The sequence below is a fragment of the Lepisosteus oculatus genome, chromosome 9 (assembly GCF_040954835.1).
Source record: "Lepisosteus oculatus isolate fLepOcu1 chromosome 9, fLepOcu1.hap2, whole genome shotgun sequence".
Taxonomy (NCBI): domain Eukaryota; kingdom Metazoa; phylum Chordata; class Actinopteri; order Semionotiformes; family Lepisosteidae; genus Lepisosteus; species Lepisosteus oculatus.
Window position 1 is genome coordinate 7,535,203 of NC_090704.1, and position 25,555 is coordinate 7,560,757.

The window sequence follows — 25,555 nt, forward strand, 5'->3', positions numbered from 1 at the left end:
TACAGAGTATGAGAGGGATTTTTTTGGTGGCACATATTAAAACAATGTTAGTTAAACTCCCACTGTGTGCTACAACCTGATAAAGACCTTTATGTAGTAGCAACATTTTACCTGGCTTTTGAAGAGAATGTGAATTTTAATACAAATGACTCAATTTTCTAAAAGGCCTTTGTTCAAAAGCCAAGCCTTTGCTAACCAAAAGAGGCAATGATGTTACATGCAATCATGACATTCCAGATAAATTAAAGTGTACACAAATTAAAGTTATACACAAAGGGAATCTAGCATTTCGGTTTAGCAAACATTTTCTGCAGGCTTCATTATCATCTTCTAGTATTTAAAACATAGGGGGATGAGTAAAACAGCACGGTGATGTAGTGGGAAGCATTATTGCCTCTTGGAGCTGAGAACCTGGGTTCCAGACCAGGAGTACTATCTGTGTGGAGTTTGTATGTTGTGTGTGTGTGCATTTACTCTGAGTACTCTGGTTTCTTCCCATGGTGAAAAGACATGTTAGCGGTTTATTTGGCTTCTGGGAAAATGGTATGGTATGTGTTAGTATCTGTGTGTCTGTCCTGCAAAGGACTGGTGTCCCATCCAGGGTGCGTTCAACATTGAGCCCATTGCTTGCTGGGGTAGGCAGCAGCTCCCCTGTGACCCAGAACTGTATTAAGATGCCAGTCTTAAGTATAACTTTGGGAAGTAAATTGAAATCTACAGCACTTCAGGAGCTGAAAATGCCAAAACGAGTTTAATTAAAAAGATAATTAGTTCTTTTTAGGGGGCTGAATATGTAACTGTGAACTGCTATAAAGTGAGTCCTGACGACTGTGTTAGGGGAGCCCTGGATTAGCAAATGTGGAATTGTCAATTGATTTTTTTTTTACATCAGGGCTCCCAGTAACAGCCCAGCCTCTGTACTACTCTGGCTAGAATATAGAGGAGCTTCAAACTTGCTCCTTTGACCCACATTCATCAAGCCCTTCATCTTTTGACACAATGAATCTCACAGCCCCTGACAGAAGAGTTAGCACTGACAGGAAGAGTGCCAAATGCCCAGAAAGGTGAAACAGCTCCTGTTTGCTGGAAAAAATAGAGGACCCTGGTGGACTGATCCTATTCCTATCCTGACAGCAAGAATATGAACCAACAGATATCTTAGTCTTCTGCTGGAATATTGAAAACCTAGACAATTGCAATTATTTTGTTGCATTCATTCAAACATCTAATTACTTTGTGAATGGTTTCCTGTAGATTATTCTCATTATAAATAAAAACACAACTACATATTGTAATGCTTGTGTGTGAGTCTGGTAATGCTATTGAGTCAGCAGGGAATAAGAGGAAAGAGATTCAAAAGGTTAAGCAGTTTTGGTTTTATGCTAATGATATTTAAGTTGAGAACAAACTGCAGAAACCTTGGAGGTTTTATTGTAATATACTAATTCTAACTCCAGGGAGCACAGTGTTGAAGTAGATTTAAAAACCTGAAGCACAAGTTGGTCTTTATTCTCATTTGTAGTTGACTTCTGGCTATTGTCAGAAACGTCTCTGGCTAGAGACATATTCCACTAAAATTGCAATGGATTTCTTCAAAAAAGAAAAATCAGTAATCCTCCTATGTTAACATGTTTATTTTGTCCACAAAACAATTTCCATTAATTCACAGCTTCACTTACGATTTACTGGAAAATTATTGAACTCTAAATTGATGATTTAGAAATACAACCTATTCTTCAAAGTCATCACTTTGAAGGTAATACATGGATCTCTTCCATCACATAATGTCTGTAGCATTTCTAGATGTCTGCCTTCTGTGCCAATGCAAGATCTTTTTAACAAATTACCACATTATAGCTAATAAAGCTTGCAAACTGAATACAAGATTCGATTCGATCCAATACAATTACTTCTGCTGTGTATTGTGCATGGAGAACAATCTCAGAATGTTTTACATAATAAGTGCATTCAGGGAAAAAAGCCACAAATACATACATAAAATAATGCTTAGCACAGTAGATCACAGTAGTGGATGTTAACATCTGACCAACAGTGTGAGGTTTTCCAAAAAATATGATGAAATCTTATCCTAATTTCATTATTTTCCCTAAGCTGACTTTTTTCTAAGTATTTTTTTAAGTTAAGATAGCCTTGATATGCATTTTGCTCAAAGGTGATGTGGTGCTTATTGCTGATACCTTACAACTGCTGAGTTCCTGGTTAACGTTTTCAACAAGGAACCTTTTGTATAGCGTTGGCATATTCTCCCTGTATTTGTGCTGGTTTCTCCTCCTGTCCCCCAAAGACAAGCTGACTAGACATGCCTGGCAACTCTGAATTGGCAGGGAAGGGGCTGTCACCTTCTTTCACTCCTGCCTAGTATCTGCTTCCAGGATAGGCTCTGGTTCAGTCCAGTTTTCACCAGGACAAGAAGCTTTCTGATAATGGACGTAAGGCTGGCTGTATCATAATGTTTTAGCAGCAGTTAGAAACAAAAGCATTGTCTAAAAGCTGGTCACTTAAGTCCACATCAACAAGAAAAAGGAATCACCATTACTCTGATATTTTGTGTTGGAAAAGAAAAATTACTTCATAGCTGTCAAAAATCCAACAGGCTCCTGTTAGAATTCAGAAATATACTGTCCATTGCGATATTGGGAGACATGTCAAAATTGAAAGACAGATAAAGAGCTAAGGTTGGTACTGTAGGTTCTGTATGCCTATGTATGTGATTTCATATTAGCTTTATCTTGTACTGTACAACTGGAACATTTTCAATTCTTGCTTATTAACTGTAATTTTGTATAAAATCTAATAAGTTGTTTACTCCACTGTTTTATTTGTGTGTTTTAATTCATCCATTTTCTAACCACTTTATCCAATACAGAGTCACGGTGGGCTAGAGCCTACCCTGGAGAGCAATGGGCGAAAGCAATGTTTTTTCACTACAAATTAAAAAAAAATAGTTGAATAGTTGAATAGAACCTCTTCAAAATGCTCACTTTGCTCCGTATTTTTCCTAGAGCTTCTATTTAAAACACTGTTTCCAAGGAAAAGAAGAAGAAGAAACATTTTCTTTTCAGATGCCTTTATCAGCTGATTTAAGGAAACCTTTGTGCTCAGTTAAATGCTTTTCCCTCACGTTGGCACAACAGTTTGATGAATCTTGATAGATGTGGTTTTATTTGATTTCTGTCCAGTTTTTGTGAATGCACCCTGAGAGAGCCGAGAGCCTGTGAGCAGAAAGATTGCACTTGTCTCTCTGAGAGTCCCTGCCAGGTGTAGAAATTTAGAAAATTGACTTTGCCTTCCCTCCTGCACTGGGCTCATTCTGATTTTATTTATTATTTTAGTTGTATTGTTAAGCTGAAGGCTGCTAGCTGGGCATGAAATGCAAAATAAATATTCACTGATCCAGTGGGATCAGTACATGCAAAGAAAAACTGAGCCTGCTTAATATTTACTGATCCCAAAAGGCCTTTGAAATATCACAATTTGAGTATATCAGCCAAATGAAATCCAGTCACGAATGCATTTAGTGTACCTCTCAAATAATCCTGACACTAGCTGCAAGACATTTTATTTCCATTTTTTTTTCCATTGCCACATTTGTGGCTATCTAGGGTTAAAAACTCTGTTTGCACCAAATTTTTCATACCTTATGGTTTAGGCAATATATTTCTCTTTACTTTGACAATTACAATCTTTTGATCACTGCACTGATCACCCACCCCATGAAAGTCCTTCACCAGCCTACTGCCTCATTAGGCTGGAGCTTTTTTTCAATACCAGCAACATTAAGCAAACTGAAAGCACATCAATTGTCCCTAAATGGGACACTATCCTCCGCCCAACCAGTGAATACTTTAAGACACTTTAGATTTTTTTTATGTGAAATTAATATATGTTCCAGCCTGTACAAACTAAGAGTCAAATACTCTTATGAGCAAGGGAGGGGAATAGGAAGAAAGCATAAGAATGGTGAAATTTGGAAATGTTCGAGACAGAAAAAACAGAGATGAATAAATATGTTCTATCTAACATGTTTTGCAGTATTTTCATATTTGAGCTAATGCAATAACATGACAATTAAATTGTAAAAGGGATGCTTTAATCAGATGGCTTGCAAATGGTCCATTTCTTAGTATTTTAAAGAAACAGTATAACAGGACATTTCAATAGGATCTAGTTAGAATATTGCTAGGATTTCTGTGACTGTAAGTGACAGAAATATATTCTGAAAAGAGTCATTATGTGCCTTTGCCAAACAAAGTCAGCAAAAACTATAGATTATAGTTTAGGATTGCTGTTGACATAGAGATGAATGTTCTTGAGTGAAGAGGCAGTTACAGTATCTCAAAAACTGTTGGCGATGCAGAACATGATGACAATCAAAAATCAGTACTGAAACCAAATTAGAGAGTGATGCAGCAGATAGGATATTATGCAGGAGATGCAGCATAATAGGATATTAAACATAAAAAATGAAATGCATTGAGCTGCAATGAATTTAAAGAGCCCTTTCAAATTCTCTTTAGCAATTAATCACTCCACCATCCATTCCATCAGGAATAATTCAGGGTATGAAAAAGCACAATTAGCCAGCATACGCAGCCTTGTGCTAAAGTCTTAGACAACCAGGAGGTAAAAAATACATTTGTTATTGTGAACATTGTCAATTAATTGAAAGCTTTCTCTAATGTTTCTGTTTTATTAAAACAACTTTGACTGTTATTAATGCAGATTAGTTTGCGTGAGAAGAAACCACGTCTGCTAATTAACCAAACTTTAATTCCCATCATTAATCAGAAACTTTCTCGCAACAACGTAAAGTAAACTGAACAAGATCAGCCAATGTGAAGGGTTGTAGTAGCTAATCCATCATATTTACCAGTCAAAAATAGCTAACATTTGTTCATCCTTGCACATTTATAAAACAAATTGCCAGTTTCTCTACAAAAAATATTATACAATATGCAGTACAGTAATATATCTCACAGTATATTCATATTTTACAACAGTACAAATATAGGACAGGGTTAACTGGTGGCATACATGGCTAAAATACCAGTACAGTTTAAAAAAAATGATCTATCTATTTGGTAAACTGTCCTTACATTTTAAATTTAAATTTTTTACCACATTGCTATTGAGAGTGTGCTCACGTGTGGTATTACAGTGTGGTTTGGCAACACCTCGTTGCCTGACAGAAAGGTGTTACAGGAAGTGATCAGGTCAGCCCAGTCCATCATTGGAGTAGAGCTCCCTACTACCTTGTGGATATCTTTAAAACTCAGGGTGGTTGGAAGTATCGCTAAGGATACCAGTCATCCTGGTTTCTCACTTTTCTCTCCCCTTCCCTCTGGTAAGCGTTATAGGAGCATAAAGGCACAAACGTTCAGACTCTGAGACAGTTTCTTCCCACAAGCTGTCAGATTACTGAACTCTACCCCTACCACTGGCTCACACTGATGTTTTTTTTTTCTCACACTGCTTGTCAGACTCTTTTTTAAGCTATATGTTATTTAACTTGTTGTTGCTGCTGCTGTTCTGTGTTTATGTTTTTGGTTATTCCTTTAATGTCTTTGTATTGGAGCATACATGCAAATAAGCATTTCATTGTACTTGTGCATATGACAAATAAACTGAGCTGAGTAGATGATTGCTAAAGAATTTTGTTTCTGACTAAAGGAAGAAAAACATTAAAAAGAGGGACAATACAGAATGTCTAAGACTTCTTCACATTAGTGTATTTTACATATACTTACATATACATAAAAACAGTACAATTTGAAGAGTCATGAATTTTCTGGGAGCAAATCGTTTAAAGTGCCAGTAGAAGAGTTTTAATCTGTTGAAGCCCTTTCCTTTTTGATTCAGAATTTGTGTATTTCATTGCTCACTCTTGACAGCTACAGAAATGTCTGAATTGAAATGAAATTTAGGCTGGGTTTACTCTTAGCATATTCTAGCATGGGATACTGGGCTTTTTAACCAAGGATCTGTAGCAAAGAGTCCAATTCAGAATGGCTAAGATGATGCTATGTTATTCCTGAATGATGTCAAATTATCTATTTATCATATCAAGAGCACAGTCAGGAAAGGAGGGATACACTCTACTGATGAGCCCCAGCAAGGTCAAAACAGGTCTATATTTTCTAATTATCTGAATGGTCCTTTGTTGACTAGACGTGAAGAACCTTTATTGAAAGGGTTATGCAGTGGGTAAGTCTTTAGAAGCTTTTAAAGACAGGAAAAGTTTAAGTTATACTTTTCTGGGAATATGATTATCCTCACAAGAATCCGGGTCTGTTTTCCATGTAAAATGGAAAAGGAAAGGATTTAATAAAATGTATTAGTATATATATATGTGTGTGTGTGTAATGCACATTTGTTTAATCTGTCAATGAACATTTCAATTTTACCATTATCATACATTGAAAAATATAATCTTTATATAGTCATATATAATATTTTGGAGTGTGTGACAGTATATTATCAGATAATGGAATACATTTTCTAGGAATATCTGAAAGTACAATGTTAAATACATTTTTAAAATGTGTAATTGTTTACATTTTCAAAAATGTGTATCCTTATCTATCCTGGACGCACAGCACTTATGTACAGCAGAGAACTCTGCTTTAGCCGAAGAGCAAGTCCTGCAGGAGGGGAATTCAACATAAAGTTTCAAGGTGGGCTTGACTGGGCCTCAACTCCATGTTACTGAACCCAATTACACGTCAGCTGTGGGCTGCTTATGTCTCTATGGCACGATGGTGTTTTGCAAGGGGTGTTTTTAGTCACCATGTCTTTTTTGGAGACGCCTTTATTTCTAGAATACATTCCTCCGTATTTTTGGTCCTACTCTAACCTGCGTTTTCATTCAAAAACCTTTTTTTCCCCATCAATTTCTTGGCAATGATCAGATTACGACAAGACCCCTGAAGAAGATTATATAATCACTTCTGGAATAAATTTTTCCATTTCTATTGATCTATAAAGGATAACATATATTTGACCATAACGATGCAAAATGAAGGTCAGCACATGATATTTACATTTTAAATAGCGAATAGGTTTGCTGTATGCTAGAAGTTTTCATTCAGTAATGAAAAGGACTTCTAAGATAAACCATGTGAAGATACAAGGTGCTCTGTGTTTGACAACGAAGTCAAAAACGATCAAATTAACAATTTGTATTAAGCCATTCAAAAATATTTTTTAGGAAAGCAAAACATGTCCCACCTGAGTAATAAATATGTTCTGGCTGAGGTACAGTTTGAATGAGGCTGGTCTGCCAGTGAGAGGATTTGACTAGATAGAGATTGCAATGTTGTGCTTCACCAGCTGACTCACTAGTCCACAGGGATCGGAAAAGTGAAGTTCTTTTTTGTAAGAGGCGCAACTGCACTCAGGATAGATGGACTTTGACAGATTTTGTAACGACTTGTATGGGTTTAAGAAATCCCCTCTGTCGGTTGGTCCCCAAGCAGACAGTATTCTTGCATGGACCATCAGTGTGTGTCTTAGTAGATATCATTCCATCGATGCTTTGGAAGTGAAATGCCCAAGGAATATAGTAAAAAAAACATATTTCCACAAAGATATACAGTAACAGAACCACATGGTGTGCAAACCACAGGTCATTTATAATTTACTAGTGCGATGTTTATTTGGAAAACAATGAAATAAACCAGAACTGTTTTTGTTTAAGAGGGATTTTAATAAGGATAATACTACAGAAATGCATGGGTTTTAAGAAAAACCTTTTTTATGGGTTGTGCACTGAAACATCTTAATGCAAATACTATGGCAAGCAAAGGGAGAGAACCTACAGTATAGTTCAACCTGTGGTGTCAACTTGAAATTATAAATACATTTAAACCTTAAAGTATGGGGTTCTACTCTCAATCAAAAAGTTAGATATGTAACTGTTCATCTGCAGAGTACAATGGACGCAATGACACATCTTCATAGCTTCATAGCTTTTAATGCATGTTCATTCTGTTCCTCATTAATAAATAACCACACATACAGTGCAATGGCTCTTTATTCTACTGGATTGTGTGCAATGGAGCAGTATCGCAATTGCAGCTGTTTCTGGTCTTTAAGTCATCATGGACACCAAGTGCCCAGACCTTATTATCACATTTGAAAGGGAATTTTGTTCACTATTTCTGATCTGTACATATATTGGTTCTGTAATAAATGTAAACATAATGTGTATATGTTTTACATTTTGTATACATTGAAATGGAATGTATATAACTTTATTTTATCGTACTCAAATGGAATAGTGGAATAGTGGGTACCGTCTGAAGTATGGTATAGTTATTCGAATCATACAGTAGGTTCGGATTTACAGCTTCTACAAACTTGATTATTCCTTTGTCCATTTGTGTGTGTTGCAAGAAGGTCAGCATAACCGGGAAAGATCAGGTGTAAAAGAACATGACAGTTTGCAGTCACTGAGATGTCGCATGTTTCTGCATCTCACAATTAACAGAGGTTATTGTTACTAGAGAATATTGTTAAATATGCGGCTCAGAAAGTACAACTAATAAATGGGGGGTTTGTAGATAAATTTAACTCCAGATACGCAAGGTGCTCGGCTTTATTAGCATGTTTCGCCTATTGTGAACTAAAGTGCGAGATACTCCGTCCTTGAACCTCTTGCTAGGTCAGCTTTCGGTTTAGCTGTCGTTGGCACAGTGCAATAGCTTTTTTTTCCACTTCTTTCATACCAATGTTCCACACCGAAACTTTACTATTCTCATAATTTTTCTACGGTACGCGTTCTGGAACAATAGTAGGCTGGAATATAGGGCACAGGAGTTTTGGTCCTCGGTCATAAGGAGCAGATCCGGTGTGATAATTCATGTTGGCGAGGCTCAGGCTAAGAATGTACACGATTCACCTCAGGATGGGAACAGTTCTTCTGCAACTGAGCCCTCCCTTGAACTGCGCACCCAATCAGAACCACTGAGGTGCACAATTAAATTGAACTGATTTGCTGCGTAAAGTTGAGTCGGAAAAGACTGAAAGGTGGTCTTTACTCGCAGAAGAGAGAGGCTTGAGAAACGCGAGGTGACGGTCATAGACTGTCAGTTTAACAACTGGGAAGTCTAAATCGAAGCACGAACAGGCTCGCGTTTGATCATGTTCACTGTTTTATCGGGAGGGATAAAGCTCTGCGGATGACGACGTATTGCTTTCCCTCACTGTCTTGAAATCCTTATAGCATCGTCTCGAAACTCACTACTGCGGTATAAAGTTTAAATTATCTTAAAGTTGTCTAATAGCTCTCTGTTTTGTTCAACGAAGCTCGCTTTGCAAAGGAATTAAGTTGAAGACGACCACGACCGCGATTAACCAGCATTGTTACCAATCCTGTCTGTTTCATTGGGCTTAGGAAGAGAGGCGCAGTCGTCGCAAAGCGAAACTACGCAATTCAAGAATGGAATACCAGTATGCAATAAATTAAGGTGTGAATTCTCCGGTTGTCTGAAAGTGTGAAGTCTGGTTGTTGTGTGCTGGAAGCAACTCGTCAAGTAACAGATGAACCTGTAGGTGACGACGCATTTCGAAAACCAAGGTATGTGTAAGTAATCCACAGTACCTTCTAAATTCCAACACTCATCGTTTTCAGTTTTTCCTAATCAGACATGAAATCAGTTATCATTGGTTGCTATATTTTCCATATACATCGATTTCTTTCCGTTTCTCCGAGAGGAGACTTTATTCGAAATGAAACTGAGCTTGCAACTTGCTCGGACGCTGCCGGAACCCTTTTATATAGGCTATATGAATGTGTCAAACGAAAGGGAGCTACAGTATATAGGAACAAAAGATTAACCTAGTAAAACTATGGTCAAAACTATGTACAAATCTGGCTCGGGAAAGGGATGATGAATAGAATCTAAAGTATATACTGTATACCGTAAATTAATTATCATAAAAATAGGAGATTGTACCCATTTAATTAAAATATAATGTCATGATTTGGGTACACGATTTGGCAGCCCATACAGTAGGTAACCCCAATCTTGCAGCTCTGCTCCAAAATAGTTGCTTAAGACGGAACTGTGTTGATTTCACGTTTGCAAACTGATGAAGGTACTGTACAGTATGTTCCCCCCATAGAATACATCGTGTTATGTTGGAAGCTTAAGCAAGTTATGTCTAACACAGAGTAAATGTAGTCTGTGCTTGTTCGGGTTCTTGACAGAAAGTAACTTGACAGGTCTAAATTTGATTTTTTTTTAAAGAAAGTTAATTTTAAGTAACCGGACAATTTTGTGTTTAGCCGTCAAGAGCAATGTCAGAAATCTACGGAAAACTAGCCGCTGACGGTGCACTTGTAATTGTTCCTTATGGGGAAAAACCCTGTTTAAGAACACAATCGTGTTCTTTATTGACTTCATCGGACTGCAGAAATAAAAGAATCCTACTTGAAGCGACAAATACATTTTTTTGTCTTTGGTGTCCTAATCGAAATGAGTTGCATATTGATTTTGAGCGCTGCATGAATCTGACGATATGCCCCCCCACGTACTCTTTAATTTTAACGTAGTCTGTCAACACGTATTTTCTTATCGCATTGACACAATGACCATCGATTTCATCGTAGAAGTAACAATGTGACGACTTGCTGGAATAGGGCTGGATTGCGGGCTTTTGTAGTGACATAAATTTGTAAAATACGTAGATTCCTTGAACATTTATGACACTTCAGGAAAACCGGTTGATCTGTTTTTAATCTCAAACTGAAAGTTAAACTGCGTGACAGTAATCCTTAGTTTTTAAGTGTACCTGAGCATAACCTTAACTGAAAAGTTTGTAAAATCTGAAAATCTATGAAGTTGTGTTCGCCCGTTAAGTAATTATAAATAAGGGCTAATAAGACCTTGTGCCGACCTGGAAAAAAAAATCTTTGCTGTACACTGACCTCTAATGTAGGGGAATGAATGCAAGCAGGTAAAAGAAATGCGTAAATGTAGCAAAAACATACATACAAATAAGATGGGGAAAAAATGAAAAAAGGCATGAAGATCCAACTCATGAAAAAGACCTAAATGTTTATGTTGACATCGTTTTTATCTTCTAGGGGTTGTAATAAAACATACTTTTAGGATATACAGATGAAAATGGAGAATTTAAAATCAAAGGATGCTGTGCTAAAATTGTACTATGTTCTGTTGTACTCATTGTGTATGTTAACGTCAACCGTAATCAGAACTCCTTGCTCTTGAAGTTATCACCAGAGCTGTCCATGTGCAGATAACTGCACCTGGGAGTGATTAACTGGCTGAACAATCAGGGAAGTGTGCTTGATGCCCTAGGAATCAATAAAAGGTAGTTTGTAACAAAGAATGCCTAAGATGGAAAATACCTGAATGGAGTGAAGGACTTTACAAGTGGCACAACACTGTAAGAGCAAGATAGCATTGTTGAAATGAATGGTGGATGTGTTTAATGAGTTTGGATTGGTTTAATTATTTTCAGTGCTGCTTTGCATTACATGCTAGGTAAGAACTGAAACAAAAAGGGAGAAAAACTCAAAGTTTAATTAAAGGAGAGCCGCTCTGACAAATATAGGCAGCTGATGACTGTTTTGTGCAAAAAACAGGCTGATAATACCTCTGCTGCTGCTTTTGTTTTATGTGTGTAGAAGTGGGTGGTACCCGGAAAGTCTTTGTTTAAGTGCACACTTTTAAAAAGCCATTCCATTAATGGTTACTGTTAATGCAGGCTGTGCTACTGATCTGTAAAGAGGTTCCAATTTAGAAGAAGAAAACATGGTCAAGGGACTTTGTTTTAATCAAAAAAATAGAGGAGAAGCAGATATGAGCGGTGTTTCTGTGATGGTTAGACCCTTCTATGACCAATAAAAACACATGAGCCTCAAGGGTGGGATTAATGGTGAGCTGAACTCCTAAACTTCTTGTTGTGAGGAGAGCAAGAAATGGATAGCAGCTATTATTGCTGAGAGCTAAAGAAAAGCAAATCTACCGTTGGTGCCTAGAGCCCCTTGAAAGCTGCTTTGTTTTCCCAAGATTGAGCTGAACATCCAGCTATCAATCTCGCTAATACTGCATGATGGTCCAGACAGATGAGAGAGACGGCCATAGAGGATTTTAACATGGTGAACTACATCATTATCCTGATTACTGTCTGCACTGGAGTGAGAATTTAATTTGTTTCAACTTGCCAGATCGCTGACTAGGAGAGACAGATAAATTGTAAACGCCAGAGGCCCAAGAATGGAGCCCAGAGGAACATCAAAATCCTTGAAGTAATTTCAGCCTCTGCTGTTAACACACTTTCACTTCCTAGCGTGCCTGTTCACAAGGCGTACTCATTTTTAAATACCAGTGTTACATCGCAGATGTACTGTATGAATCTTTTCTTTTGCTGAATTTGTTTTTTACAATGGACTCAACATGCCTGCACTGTACCACTTTTATCTGCAATGAAATATTCTTGTGCCACTTTACATCTGTGAGAACAGATATGAGCAACAAAAATGATTTGGAAAATACTCCTAACTAGGGTGTATTATATGCTAAATCTTATCTATACCAAAGGTCAAAACTTGGACAACACTTGGCTTTAATGGACTTAAATAAACATTTTAAATAAGGACATCAATCCCAATCACAGAAAATGTCAATAAAAATACAGAACAAAGAATCATACTAGGGTTTCAATAGGAAATGTGATTCACTGTCAGAATAAAACCATTATTTTAATGGTAGGGTAGTGTATGACCTTCCTGATGATTGACAAACCTGGCAGCATTGATTGATACAAAAAGGTTCTGCCTTCGGACAAATTGCTGTTGGCTGTTTCTTCCACTTTTTCTGTTTGGCTGTAGCCAGCTGGGAAATGCTTCCAGCTTTGGGCGGCTCACATTGACGGTCCCACAAATGTTATTTTGGACTCCTGGAGAAAAGGCGTACCATAGTCTTGACACCATTTTCTTGAAGTTCACTTTTCATCTTGGCACTGCGTATCCTTACATTGTCCTGGTGGAAAATGGAAAATGGCTTGACCAAGTCAACAGTTCACTTTCCTTGACATCTCCACATGTTATCTTCCATCATGTCTGTCAAGAGCAAATTACAATCAGTGGTGAGTAAAACACTCCACAGATCTGTGCTTCCACATCATCTGCCACCTTTTCTGGCCTGCTTTAGTCTGTTTGCTGTCTACTGATGCTGTTTGCATCGTTCACTGTTCTTGCATTAAATAACAATCAAGTCTTTTTGAGCGGTAGTTAATACAGATCCTTAATCAACTTTACAATTGTAATTCATCTTCAATACCAAACCAAACGCTGAGCACCTGACGTTTTTTAGAAATCATATGACTTGAACTCAGTATTTAAAGCACATCCTGTTGCATTTTCATTGCCCTTCGGTATATGTGTCGGCAGGAATGATGAGATACAAGCAGTGATTCTTGGGTTTTTTTTTTCTCTTGACAAGTGTAGTTTACAGTTTGCTGTCCTATTGTTGTGAAAAAGGAGCCATAACATCATATCTCTTTACACCATAGAAAACATGTTTTAATGAATTCAAACCATTCATACGTACTGTATTATTCTCACAAGACTGAACATTCAACCATTATTACAAGGAACATAATCTGTTGAGCATCTGCTTTTCCAGTCAACAACTACAATATCCAGTTTAGATTGTCCTCATGCAATTAAAATGAACTTTACTTGTATATCCCAGAAAGAAGTATTTGTCAGTTACACTGTTTACATTGAAATTAAAGATTCATCAGCAGTTTGCTGCAAAAGGCTCAGGAGTTGCTTGTAAACATCTGAATTGCCTTAAAGTGCCAATTTGTTCAAGTGTAACCTGTTACCATAGCAATGGGTAAGAGTTTTTATTATTCTTTAAAAAACTACCTTTTTATAAACCAAGGGTGTTTCAAAGCTGAACTCTTCAATGCGAAGCGCATGAATCTTTTTAATAACTAGTATTACAATGCCGTCCCTTTCTCTCTGAAAATGTTGTTATCACCTTTCTTGTCTCAATCCTCCTATATTACTGTACTGAAGTAAAGACCATAACAGCAAAGAACACTTTTTGTCAGTGTACGGCTGTGGAACAACTAGAACTAATGTTGCATAGCTGAATCTAAATTTAGGGAGCTGTCACTGCCAGTATGTACAGTAAATATTAACCAGAATGAAAATACTGGTTATAAGTTTTATGAAGATAAAGTTATGAAGTGAATGGGAGAAAAGATTAGCATTTTGTTAATTGGCACACACTGCTTAATGTATATTTCAGAACGTAATGTACTTTCTCTTCTACCAAAGCAGATACTGTTCCATTTGTGATGAAGTCTACTAAGTGGGTATTTTAAGGTTAAATATAATGTATAGCCACTGTTTCAGTTTAATTCAGGGTAGTCAGAAAATTATTTCTTTTACATTTATGTATTATGTAATATAACTCTGAGTGTCCAATTGGATAGTATTAACCAAAAGCTGTGCTCCATGCCTAAAATCAATAAAGCCTAAATATTTCATTGCTTTGGCTAATAATTGATTACACATTTTTGTAAAGAAAAGGTCTTGGTAAAGAGCAGTTACAAACATAGAATCCTTTTTTAGTATTATTCCTTAACAGTCACCAAGGATTTAATGGTGATACAGGTTGAATGATTCAAAACCCATCCCTGCAACAGCTTATTAAACAGCTGCACATTCGTGTTGAACTTCACACCTGTGTGCAATTGAAAATTAAAGAGGACTCCTTTGATACTAATAGTCTTAAGAGGCTGGTGAGCAGGATTAAATATGAGGCTATTATGTTGGGTACTTTTGCAAGTTATATGCATATTTGTGTGTTTTCAATGCTTATTCAGTACTTTTTCATAAATGTGGATTAGGCAGACTTCATTGCTCTTTGACAATTAATTTAATTTCAGTCTGAATGATGCTCTGGATTCTTTGGTTTTCCATGTATTTGTAGAGCCAGCCAGCGAGTTAATCTTGTTTAATCTTAATAAATATGAAATTGATTATAAACAGTTTTGTTTGATAATTTCTAGACACTTGGGAACTATCCGCAACTCTAAAGTTCCAGCCATTTCCACATCAACCAGTTAAAAATATGCTAGCCAAACATTTGCTCTGATTTTCTGAAAATAAATGGAAAATCAATGCCTATTTCCAAATGAATTTTGACCTAAATGATTTAAATCCACTTTGTAAATAAATTTTGACTTTTATTTTATTTTTATCATAAAAATAGAAGAGAGAGGTTTCTGCTTTCTTTTTGAATTACTTTGATAGACCTGAAATGTAAATGTACTGTACAGTAATTACTTATCTAGAAATTTTTTTCACTAAATGTTGTATTCCTTTCACGGTGTCCTGCTTTACAAATCCCAGGCAATGAGCTTTTTTGAAAAGTTGTTTATTTCCTTGAATGTTCTTTTAAAATGCCATAACTTGACCCGCTGTCCAAGGAAGGGCATAAATGTTGTAATAACTCCAGCTGTAATGTATAGCTTTGAAGCTGCAGACCAAACACCTCTTTTTCCATCTGAGTAATAAATTAATAAAACAGGGGCTCAGACTTGTATGTCTGTCTAACTCATTTTGTGGTGCAATAAGGAAAAAGAAAAGTATCAGTATATCTTAACCAAATATGGCTACCGTTTAGTTTATAGCTGTATCTATGCTGTTCTTGTAGGGGTTTTATTAATTTGAATTGTCCTTAATTAATTTGCTGCATAGTAGTATGGCAGTTAGATCTGCAGCCTCCCATCTTTGGGGTCCTGAGCTCATTGTCACCTGTGTGGAGTTTGCCTGTTCTACACAAACTCATATAGGATGTGGGCACCTCGTCCCTCCCAAAGACATGATGGGTAGTGAGCTGATATCTCCTCTGATATAATGGCGTCTTGCTTTATTTTCTGTACTTCCAGTTTAGGCTCCTGACTGCTGCAACTCTTAACAGGAGTACATACTATTCTAATATAAAGTAGCACAGTCTGATGAATGTCCTAAATTCCTGAAATAAATGCCATTTGATATCTTAACCAAGCATTTGTGGTATTTCTCTGCTTCATTCATAATGTATTTTAGGTGCTGAGTTGTAAGATATCATACACTGTTATTCTGAGATCTGGTCTCTCTCCATTGAAGAGATACTTCTAAGGTTTATCAAGCCACACAGAGATTACACCAAATCCTTTAAAATTCTATAGTAAAGCTACTTCGGAGGGAATTACATATCAGTAAGGAAATCTTCGCAGACGTTGAAACCTCTTTTGTGCTGAGTGGTAGACTTAAGCTAAGAGAACTGAAAGCATCCTTATTCTAATGCACTTCATGTGGATGGTTGGCTGAAAATAAGATTAATCCTTTTTGAATTACCTGCGTAGCCAAATGGTTAATACCAGTATTTTTTTCCAATATGTGTTTTGATTGATAAGGCAGGCTTCCTGTTTCAGGTCTGTTTAAAAACTGACCTGTTTGGTTGTTTTTTTTAGGAAGTATATAGTCCATGCTGAAATAATAGCTGAAGATATTTCTGTCCTAACAAATGCTGTTGACTGAATTAATCTGATATCTGTCTAAAGAAGTAGCTGCTATATTAACTAATCAGAAGAATGCGGAACATGCAGTGCTGAAATTAAACATTTTCTTTTTTTCAGAAGGAGTTTGAAAAACATTCCAGCAGCTCATCACTTTCTAATTGTTGTGCTAATTTGTGGCAGTGGCTTCATTCCTGCAATTATTACAGAGAAAATTTCAGTGCAGATGAGTAATACAGTGAGACTGATTATTTTTTCTTTCAATTACTCTGCAGCTAAAGAATTGTGGCTCTGGGAAAATCATTTCTCCTCCTTATTCTTGTGCTAAAAAAACAGTGATTCTCAACATCCAGTCCTTGGAAATCTCCTAGCTAGCTTGTGTGAGGTTTCATTAACTATTCTACATTGCAAGGAAAACAGCTTGACAATTCTTATATTTATTTAATGTATGTTGTAAATTCCTCCTCACTGCTCACAGTATGTTTATGCTGAGTTCCATGAGCTCTACTCTGGAATTGAAAGGGCATACAAAGTTAAGACTCCACTCCTACCTTGTCAGAAAGGTGTCATAACGTGGTCATAATTTAATTATCTGATTTGTTAAAACATGATCACGCTTCTTGCTTGTTGAATCCTCTTTGTAAATCTGATCTGGTAATACTAATACCACATTGGAGGGTATTTTTTGGCTAGTTTACCAAGCTATTCCTACAGTGCATGTGTTTAAAAGGTCTGTGTGCTAAAATGAGTGCTGAGTAGAAAATAAAGAAATAAAAAATGTACCATATTCACTACGAATGGGTAGAACAATGCTTATTTTAAAATGACAGATTTCAAATATTCATTTGATCTGCCATGAAAGTGTACCTCTTGTGAAGAAAGGAAATGTAGAGAGGTGTTTCAGAACTGTTCGTTAGATGTACAAGAGGGTTCTTCCAGCTAAAATTGAACTATTAAATGAGTTAAAGCTTGTTACCCAGCATATTTGAAAGGCCCATCTCAAACATGTAGGCAACTACAATGGTGTTGTTCTGGGTGAGTCATTTCCTTGATAAAATTAAGAAGTCTTTTCAGGAGAAATGGTTAAAGAGCACTGTTAAGAGGCAGCGGATTCGTTGTTGGAGTTTTTGCAACAAATTGGAAATGGCTTCCCTTATCGAGGAGGTTCAGCTGTCCAGAAATATTGTGACGCAGTGCTATGAAGGAATGGCTGAGGATTTGGTTGGAGGAACTGGAGAAAAGGCATACATATGTGTTTTCCCTTTTCTCTTCTCTTCAGTTTGCTGAATTGGCTGATGGGGTCAACACACTGCAGTTTTGCATATTTATTAGAGTGATGTTTGAAGACATGACTGCCTAAGAGGAACTGCTCAGAATCTTAGCTTTGGATTGGGTAAAATAAAAAAATGCAACACAGTTATAGACTTGTGACCATACTGGGCAAACATTCGTGCTTGCCACAAATGGGTCCATTGCACCTTGTAAAACTGATGACATGTTTTCTGCCTGTCTTAATAATCACTGTTTAATGAATCATCAGGCTTTGTGCTGTAAAATATTATGGCTATTCCGCTTAAGCTTGTGTGTTTAATTCAGGCCAGACGTCTGCAGAGACAACTCTTTCATTCTCAATTGTGAGAAAATAAAGCAGGACATAGGCCTTTTAGTTGCTCAATGACGTAATCTGGTTCAGCAGAGAAAAAATTCTATAGAGATTTCTTGATCTATTACCTTAAATACAGGAGTTCCTTGTATTAAAACATGTGAAATACAGGCAGTTGATAAAGATGAACTGTGGCTGAAAGAGGTAGCCTTTTTAAATGATATCGCAGCTCTGTTAAATGAACCAGTTTAAGAGCTGCAAGGAAAAAACAAAAATGTTGTTGGCACGATTAGCTCTGAGCTCCTTTGAACAAAAAGTAAAATTGCCATCTTCACAGCTGCAGCAACAAACTGAAATTTCATCATGGACACATCTGCAGTCAAGAGAGAACTTTTAACTTTGCAAAACAACATCAATATTATATCCACGGTGTTTGGAGGAAGCATCTGGAATCTTTATCTTAAAGAAAAAAAATTTGATCAAATGAGCAGTGGTCTTGACACCTTTGTGAATCTGCGTTCTGTCAATTTCTGTGAAAGTCATTAAATTCAAGTACCAGTTATCTCTAACAGATGACCACTTGGATGCGTGCTTGTGTCTAGGAATTAGCAGCTACTGTCCTGATTATGCAGTTACACCATGCAGTGCAAGTCACTATATCATTAAAGTAAAATATTTTTAGGTAACATCAATAATGGCGTCTGCACACATGATCAATCTCCATGTACAGTAGGTACAAAATGTATGTCTAAATAAAAAATAAAGACATTTTCAGTCTTTACACATTGGTTATTTTTATGTATAAGCTGACATTAACCCTCTGCAGTGCCATATGTTTATGTGGTGAAAGTGTGTGGGTGCTGATGGACCGTGTTGAGCTGACTGTGACCTGGGAAAACTTAATCTTGCTTTTTCCTGATACAGAGGTGGAGCAGAGTTCTAGTGGAAGACTGGGTCATGAGAGGTTAGGAAGTCGTTCTTATCTGTGGATGTTTGCAGATGTAGGCTTAAGAACACAAATCAGTGCAAGGACCGTTGAACTGTCCATTAGCCAGCAGACACATTGTAGAATTTGTTCTTCTTGCTCCCACCACGATTAGAGTCAGGGTTTCGTTCAGAAATGCCTAATGCCAAAAGCATTGCAAATTTGGAGAATGTTATTATATAAGTTTTAGTTTCTCCTTTTGAGACTCTGTTTTTGCCAAACCTTCTTGACTTCTGGCGTTTTTCAGCTCAAGGGTCGGAACCACATACAGTATCAAATAATACATCTTTATAAAAAAAATATTAGCAGAGGCTCAAAGTAAAAATTCTTGATGTTGCCTTTACAGAAAATCAGAGTGGATCAGTACATGAATTTTACTTAAACAGGCCTGTGTACACGCATCATGGGATTTTGTTTCTGTTGCCTCTACTTGTCAGATCCAATCTATAGGGACATTCATTACACTCTTTCATGCTTTCATCACCATGTTATTCAGATTCAGCTGTACTTCTCCTCTTAAATGTTTAGTACTATTTTATCACTATATCAGATTCATGCTTCTTGCCTAATTAAGACTTGGAGTGTAAAAGCTTGTGCATTTTTTTTATTTAAGTAAAAAACATGACTGAATTACAAAATGCTCTAGCGAAAAGGTATTCTCTGGTGGATGCTCAAGTATAATAGTGTAGAGTGGATGGTGAAAACAATTTGTAGGTGTTTTAAAACAACATACAGGATGTGAATGGTGTATCATGAATAGAAGAAGGTTTGGTGTACTAATCAGTGCATGCAGTTGTCCAAGTCTAGTATAACGTATTAAATACAGGCCCTGTCCCACAGTTTTTGTTTGATGGATTTGTTTAGACACTAACCCGATATTGGGGTGTCTCTCTCTTTCTCCTCAGGTCCCCAGGAATTATTAGGAGAATGATGATTCCAGGCTCGCTGCAGAAGCATGTCATGGTACTGGAGTGGCGCTGCTGTTGTTAAATGGTTTTGTCTCATGGTCCTGTCGGAGTGGACCGCCTTGAGCTTGCACTGCTGGGTTTTAGCTGTTGCCACTGCCTCTGGCCAGCATGAGAGCGCTGGCCCCATGGACTGGCTCCTGTCTGAAAAGGGTCCTTTCCACCAGTCACAGGAGTATGCCGAGTTCATCGAAAGATACCGGCAGGGATTCACCACCAGATACAAGATATACAGGTATGTACCCTGCTGTGCCAGGAAATATCTACCTCATGCATGTACCCTGCATTGCCAGGGATCGTCTTTCTCATGTGCCGTGTTGGGATCTGAGGTTTGTTTTTGCTTATGGTTGGGAATAATTGCTGATCGACAGTCAAACAATATGGTACCAAATTGGTGCCCTCCTTAATTATTTGTTGGAACTCAGGTTTGCACTGAGGACAAAAATGCAAATACCTTCTAAAATGTTATTTAAAATATTATAATTTGTGAAGTAAATGCTGCCTGCACAGCTTTTCATTATGAACTGTGTTATTCCTGGAGGGTATGTTCTCAACTATTTTACTGGGCATAATTAAAAGATTAAGTATGTTGCACCCGATTAGAAGTTTAATTAGTTTAAAGGACAAGAATGGAGTGTAGACCTAAAGGGACTGAGGTTGCCAGACACTCAAGGAACACACACACACAAAATAATTTTCCTAAGCTCAAAAAATGACTTCATATTTCTTTATGAATAGGAAACAAAACTTTTTCCCTGTATCTGTAGGTTCATAATCTCTGGGAATTGAAAAGCTGCAACAAAAAAAAACACAGTAAAAATGTCAGAATGTTGCTGAATCTTTCCCAGGATTTATTGAGGGTTTCAAGGTTCACTAACATTGCTGAGGAACCTCATGTAGTGTGGAAATAAATCAGTCAAAATCTGTAATGTCATGTCAGACTACAGATCCAAGCTTTAGTGAGGACTGGACTCTATTAAAAGAAAAGTAGAGCCATTATTTATTGACAAAAAATGTCCACTTCATTTTGACTAATCCCTTGTCCTGATTTCAGCTATTCTTTGCACTCCGACAATATGATATACTGTATAATCATGCCCCTTCAGGGTATCCCCAAGTTTAAAAAGCTGATCTGTTCACAGTCCCATCCTTTCATCATTTTCTGCTGCTGTTCTGAAAGCTAAGTGCCCTCTATACAACTGAAATCTAAGCCTGTGGGGAAAAATACAAATCAGTTGATCTCTTCCATCGCAAACCAGACGTTCACCCTAAGAAACCAGACAGGAAGTGGTTTTGAAACCTTAGTTCCATCTACCACTATTTTATTCATAACTCCATAAAAGTCATGCTGCAATATAAGTAGGCCGTAATTAAAAGGGAGCTTTCCTACTGGTAAGCTGTAGACATACTGTATATACCTCCTATATACTGTATAGTAGGTCTATATTCTGTCACCCCACCACTTACAAATTAGACTGTTAATCTGTCAGGTTCCCTTAATCATAATTTCTTTTGGCAAATGGACATCTTTAGCAAAGGACAGAGCCTTCAGAACCTTCAGCTGTAATAAAACAAATCTGTGGGAAGCTGACTTGGAGTGATGTACTGTATGTTGTCTCTTTAAAAAGCAGACTTTTAGTTATTTTGAAAATACTGTCCCAGTTAATTAGTCATAAAGAGTAGAAATTTCTACAGCTATTTAAGAATGCTGAACAAACCCTGCTAAAATTCCCATGGATATAAATGTGTATTTCAAAATGGTTCTCACTGTGACAAACACCTGGAACAATGCAGATGCTTGGCTCGAGGTGAATATAAAAAATGTTTTATGATCTTTTAAATTAATCAGCCACGGAGTGCAAATGTCTAACAAACATTTAACTTACCTTAATTTATCTGGTCCCTCAGAACACCCCAAATTAGCCAGACTTGTGTCTTCCTCATAAAAACATTATATTCTGATCAGTCTTCCAGCTCTAGGTTTCATTATACTGGGTAACGGAACATTAATTTGCCGAATGAAACAAGTTGCAGCTCTGTAAAAAGGCTACTTCATTGCAATGACCTCAAATTGAGCTATCTGTAGTTGTCATAATTAAGAATTAAATCTTTAATTATGTGCATTCATCTTAGGAGTGTAAAAGGAACATGTTCTGCTGGTAATTTTCTTAATGTAATGATGTTAAAAGGACAGTTTTGTTTTAATTAAAAAGTAAGATTTTATTAGATAAAAGGACACTTACGCATTTATGAACTTGGGAGTTTTGATCAGATTGATTAAAAAAAATTGAAAAATGCAGGTACGTACCTTCAAAAACTCTTGATACTAAAGCTCAAAAAGTTGTGAATTCTGTGCAAACGAAAGGACTTGTACAACAAAGCAGGCTGTACTATAAATAGCAGCTATTATATTAGTCAGACCGGGAATCAACACCCCCACTTTCCAAACCATCTGTGTTGCAAAATGGGCTGCTTCACTGCATCTTCTCTAAGCGGTATCTCCTAGAGGGGGAAAAATATTACGCTTCACAGGATTTGAAAGTTTTGTACAAGCCTGACTTTTTGAAATTGCGTTATAAGAAGTGTTATTCAATTTTAGTTATGTCTTCCATCAGAAAATGAATGCCCAGTAAAACAAGCAAAGATGCATCTAATTTTGGGACCAATGCTCGTTGGCATAGAGACTTGCTCTACTGCTTTACTACTGTATATTGAAGAGCTTGCAAAAGAGTGTATTAGAGTATGTCAAGGACTTCTGTTCTCATATAGAGCTTTATGTTGAAAACTATTATTTGAACAAGAAGGTAGCAATGTAAAGACCTTTGAAGATGTTTTAGACCACGGCTTTCGATTCTCTTCTTTGTGAGCTTAAGTATTTGGGGGAATGTCATTCTAGCTGAGTTCAATTCATACAATCAGCTGTTAACTGACTCTTTGATCACAAGGTATTGTACTGTATACAGACAGGATCTTTGACTACTAATTAACTACTAATCGTGTAAAACTGAACAAATAAGGGTGTCTCTCAGGATAGGCTTGGAGATCACTGTTCTGCTACGGACTATTTTGCAAAGAACCAGGATCCTTGTCAAAGACTGCTTGTTACTAGGCAAAATAACAAGCAAATGCATTGAATGTTTTTAGATCTTAGACAAATGTGGAGGGGGGAGGAATGATACACATTTCCCTACTTTAATTGTGTCCATAAAATGTGCATGTGCAGTGCAAATGTTTTTCATCATTTCAAAAAGCTTCAAAAAGACGAATGTTTCAGCGGTCCTGGGTCATTTCTCTGAGTCCTGTGCTGACTTCAAGGACACCCTGAGTTGGTCAGTAGACGTTTCTCAGACTCTCCCAAGAGGTGTTGAATGCTCCCACTGCCTGTCCACATTTGTTATGGAGCAGAGCATCTCATTTAAATTGATCTGCCATTGAGTGCTATTGTGACATCCTTGAAAGTTCACAAAAGAGCTTTTTTATTTTTTGGGTAGTCTTCAGACTCAGTAGCTGTGGATGTCATGCCCATAGCTGCAGGGATTAGAGTTGCTAGTTCATCTTCTGCCTCCAGGACAGAGCCTGGAGGCTGTGGTACAATCCAGACACAGCCATTTTCTGGAAATACCAGGATAAGGTGGTGGGCAATAAATAAATTGTATTTTCTTTAATTCTGGCACATTATTTTACTTCTTTCTGCAATTGAATTCCAGTCTCTTTGACAACTGACAGGTTTAAGACTGAGCTGAAAAATAATCATAATTGGCAAAGCTACCACAGAGGAAAGAAACTGTTAATGAGCTATAAATTAGAGCTTCCTAACACTTATAATCAAAGTCTTTTAATGGCTTTTTTAAAACGCTTTTGTAATCAACATCACAAAGTGTCACACGCATAAAAGTAGCTTCAGAGAAGAGTTCCTTGATTATTATTTTTTCAATACCCCTAACAACGTCTATGTTGAAGCTTAACTGTAGCAGATCTTTTGAAATAACATCAAATTGCAGGGTGTCTTTTTAGAACACATTGCTGTTTATGATCCAAAGCAGTGCTTGGAAAAGGAAGGCGACCTTTTAGCTCGCTGATTTTCTCATGAAAGTGAAAATGACAAGCGTATCGGCAGAGGATGTGTGCAACCCTACTTTAAATTTATTTTCTGACTCTCGCAAAACTGAATAGTTTTTTTTTCCTCTTGAAATGAAATACACTGGCTCAGTTACAGCAAGAATGAGATTTCTTTAATAGCCATGATAAGTTGGAAAGAGCATATTTATGGCTGGAGAAAGGATAACATGTTCTATGACCCCAGAGAGGAAAAGAGGATTTTCTTTGTGCAGTTTGGATTGCATCTCTGGGTGAAATGCAGCTCCAGAATTTTGACCTGATATCCTCTCTGAAAGCTGCCAAAGGTTTTGCTGTCAGTGTCATCTCTAGGAAATAAACAGAATAAACAGTTTAATGATAGCATGTTAGGTTAAGTGACCAGAAGGCTGTTCTATTCTGAATTCAAGGTTCAGCGTGCATAATGGCCTATAATATCAGGCAAACCATTACAAAACCCTAAAGTGAAGAGAACAAGAGGTGGCGTGTTTTACAGAAGTTAAAATTAAATATATGGTTCATGTTTTTTTCATTTTTCAGCTCTTTTAAATATTTAATAATAACAGTTCCAGCTGGTAACCATTTAATGAGCTTCAGTAGATTTTTGAAATGAGGAATTTATTGAAAATGTTATTTGAAGTGAAGTACACTGGGAAGTGAAAAAAGGAAAGTATGTAGAGCGTTGGGATAATCTTATTACTTACTATACAGTACATGCATGTTTTGAGGGGAAAAAAAAGGTTATGGACTTTGGACATTTGAGCATAAATTGCGAACATTTTCATTAATGGATCGCTCAGGAGGGATAGTGATAAGCAACAAAGTCATTTCACAGTAAGTGTTAGCACTAAATCACCCCTTTGGTGCGGTGACTGTTGTGATTGAACCTATTGAAGGTTAAACCTGGTGAAAATGCTAAAAGAAAAGCACAGAAAGGTACCAATATACGCTGCTTGTCAAGAGAATGATGCGTTTGTGCTATCAGTATGTCAGAACAGTGGTAGACTTGGGTGGCCAGCAGTAGACCAACTCTTCTTTAGGAATGAAACGAGTTTTTGTCTAGTTCATCCCAGTGGATATCAGCAAGTGTAGCTTTCTCTTTAGCAGAGAATTGAAGTGGAGTACTTCCATATGTGAGTATATCTGGACGTTTGTCTCTTGTTTCTGCATGTCCTTTGGGGGCTTGAGTTTGTAGTTCATAAAAGCTAAAGTATGTCATTATCTTTTCTGTGAAGTCTCTCAATCAGGAGCTATGCATCAACACACAGTAAATCATAACCTGGATTAAGAGCTGGTAAAGCCTATAAGCTACTTATTTAATTAATACTTAGTGAA

The 25,555-nt window shown here is 37.0% G+C and overlaps 1 protein-coding gene across 2 annotated transcripts in view; it reads left to right on the forward strand.

Moving 5' to 3' along the window:
* The first annotated feature begins 8,935 nt into the window (after positions 1-8,935).
* Positions 8,936-25,555, forward strand: part of LOC102688594 (BMP/retinoic acid-inducible neural-specific protein 3-like) — a 49,618-nt gene continuing 32,998 nt past the window's right edge. Inside the window, exons 1-2 of one of the 2 annotated variants that reach the window (XM_015355113.2) lie at positions 8,936-9,604; positions 20,066-20,360. In XM_015355113.2, the coding sequence (XP_015210599.1) occupies positions 20,116-20,360 (245 nt within the window). In that variant the 5' untranslated portion in view covers positions 8,936-9,604; positions 20,066-20,115. The remainder of the gene's footprint in view (positions 9,605-20,065; positions 20,361-25,555) is intronic. The other variant, XM_006634633.3, reaches the window with a different exon arrangement.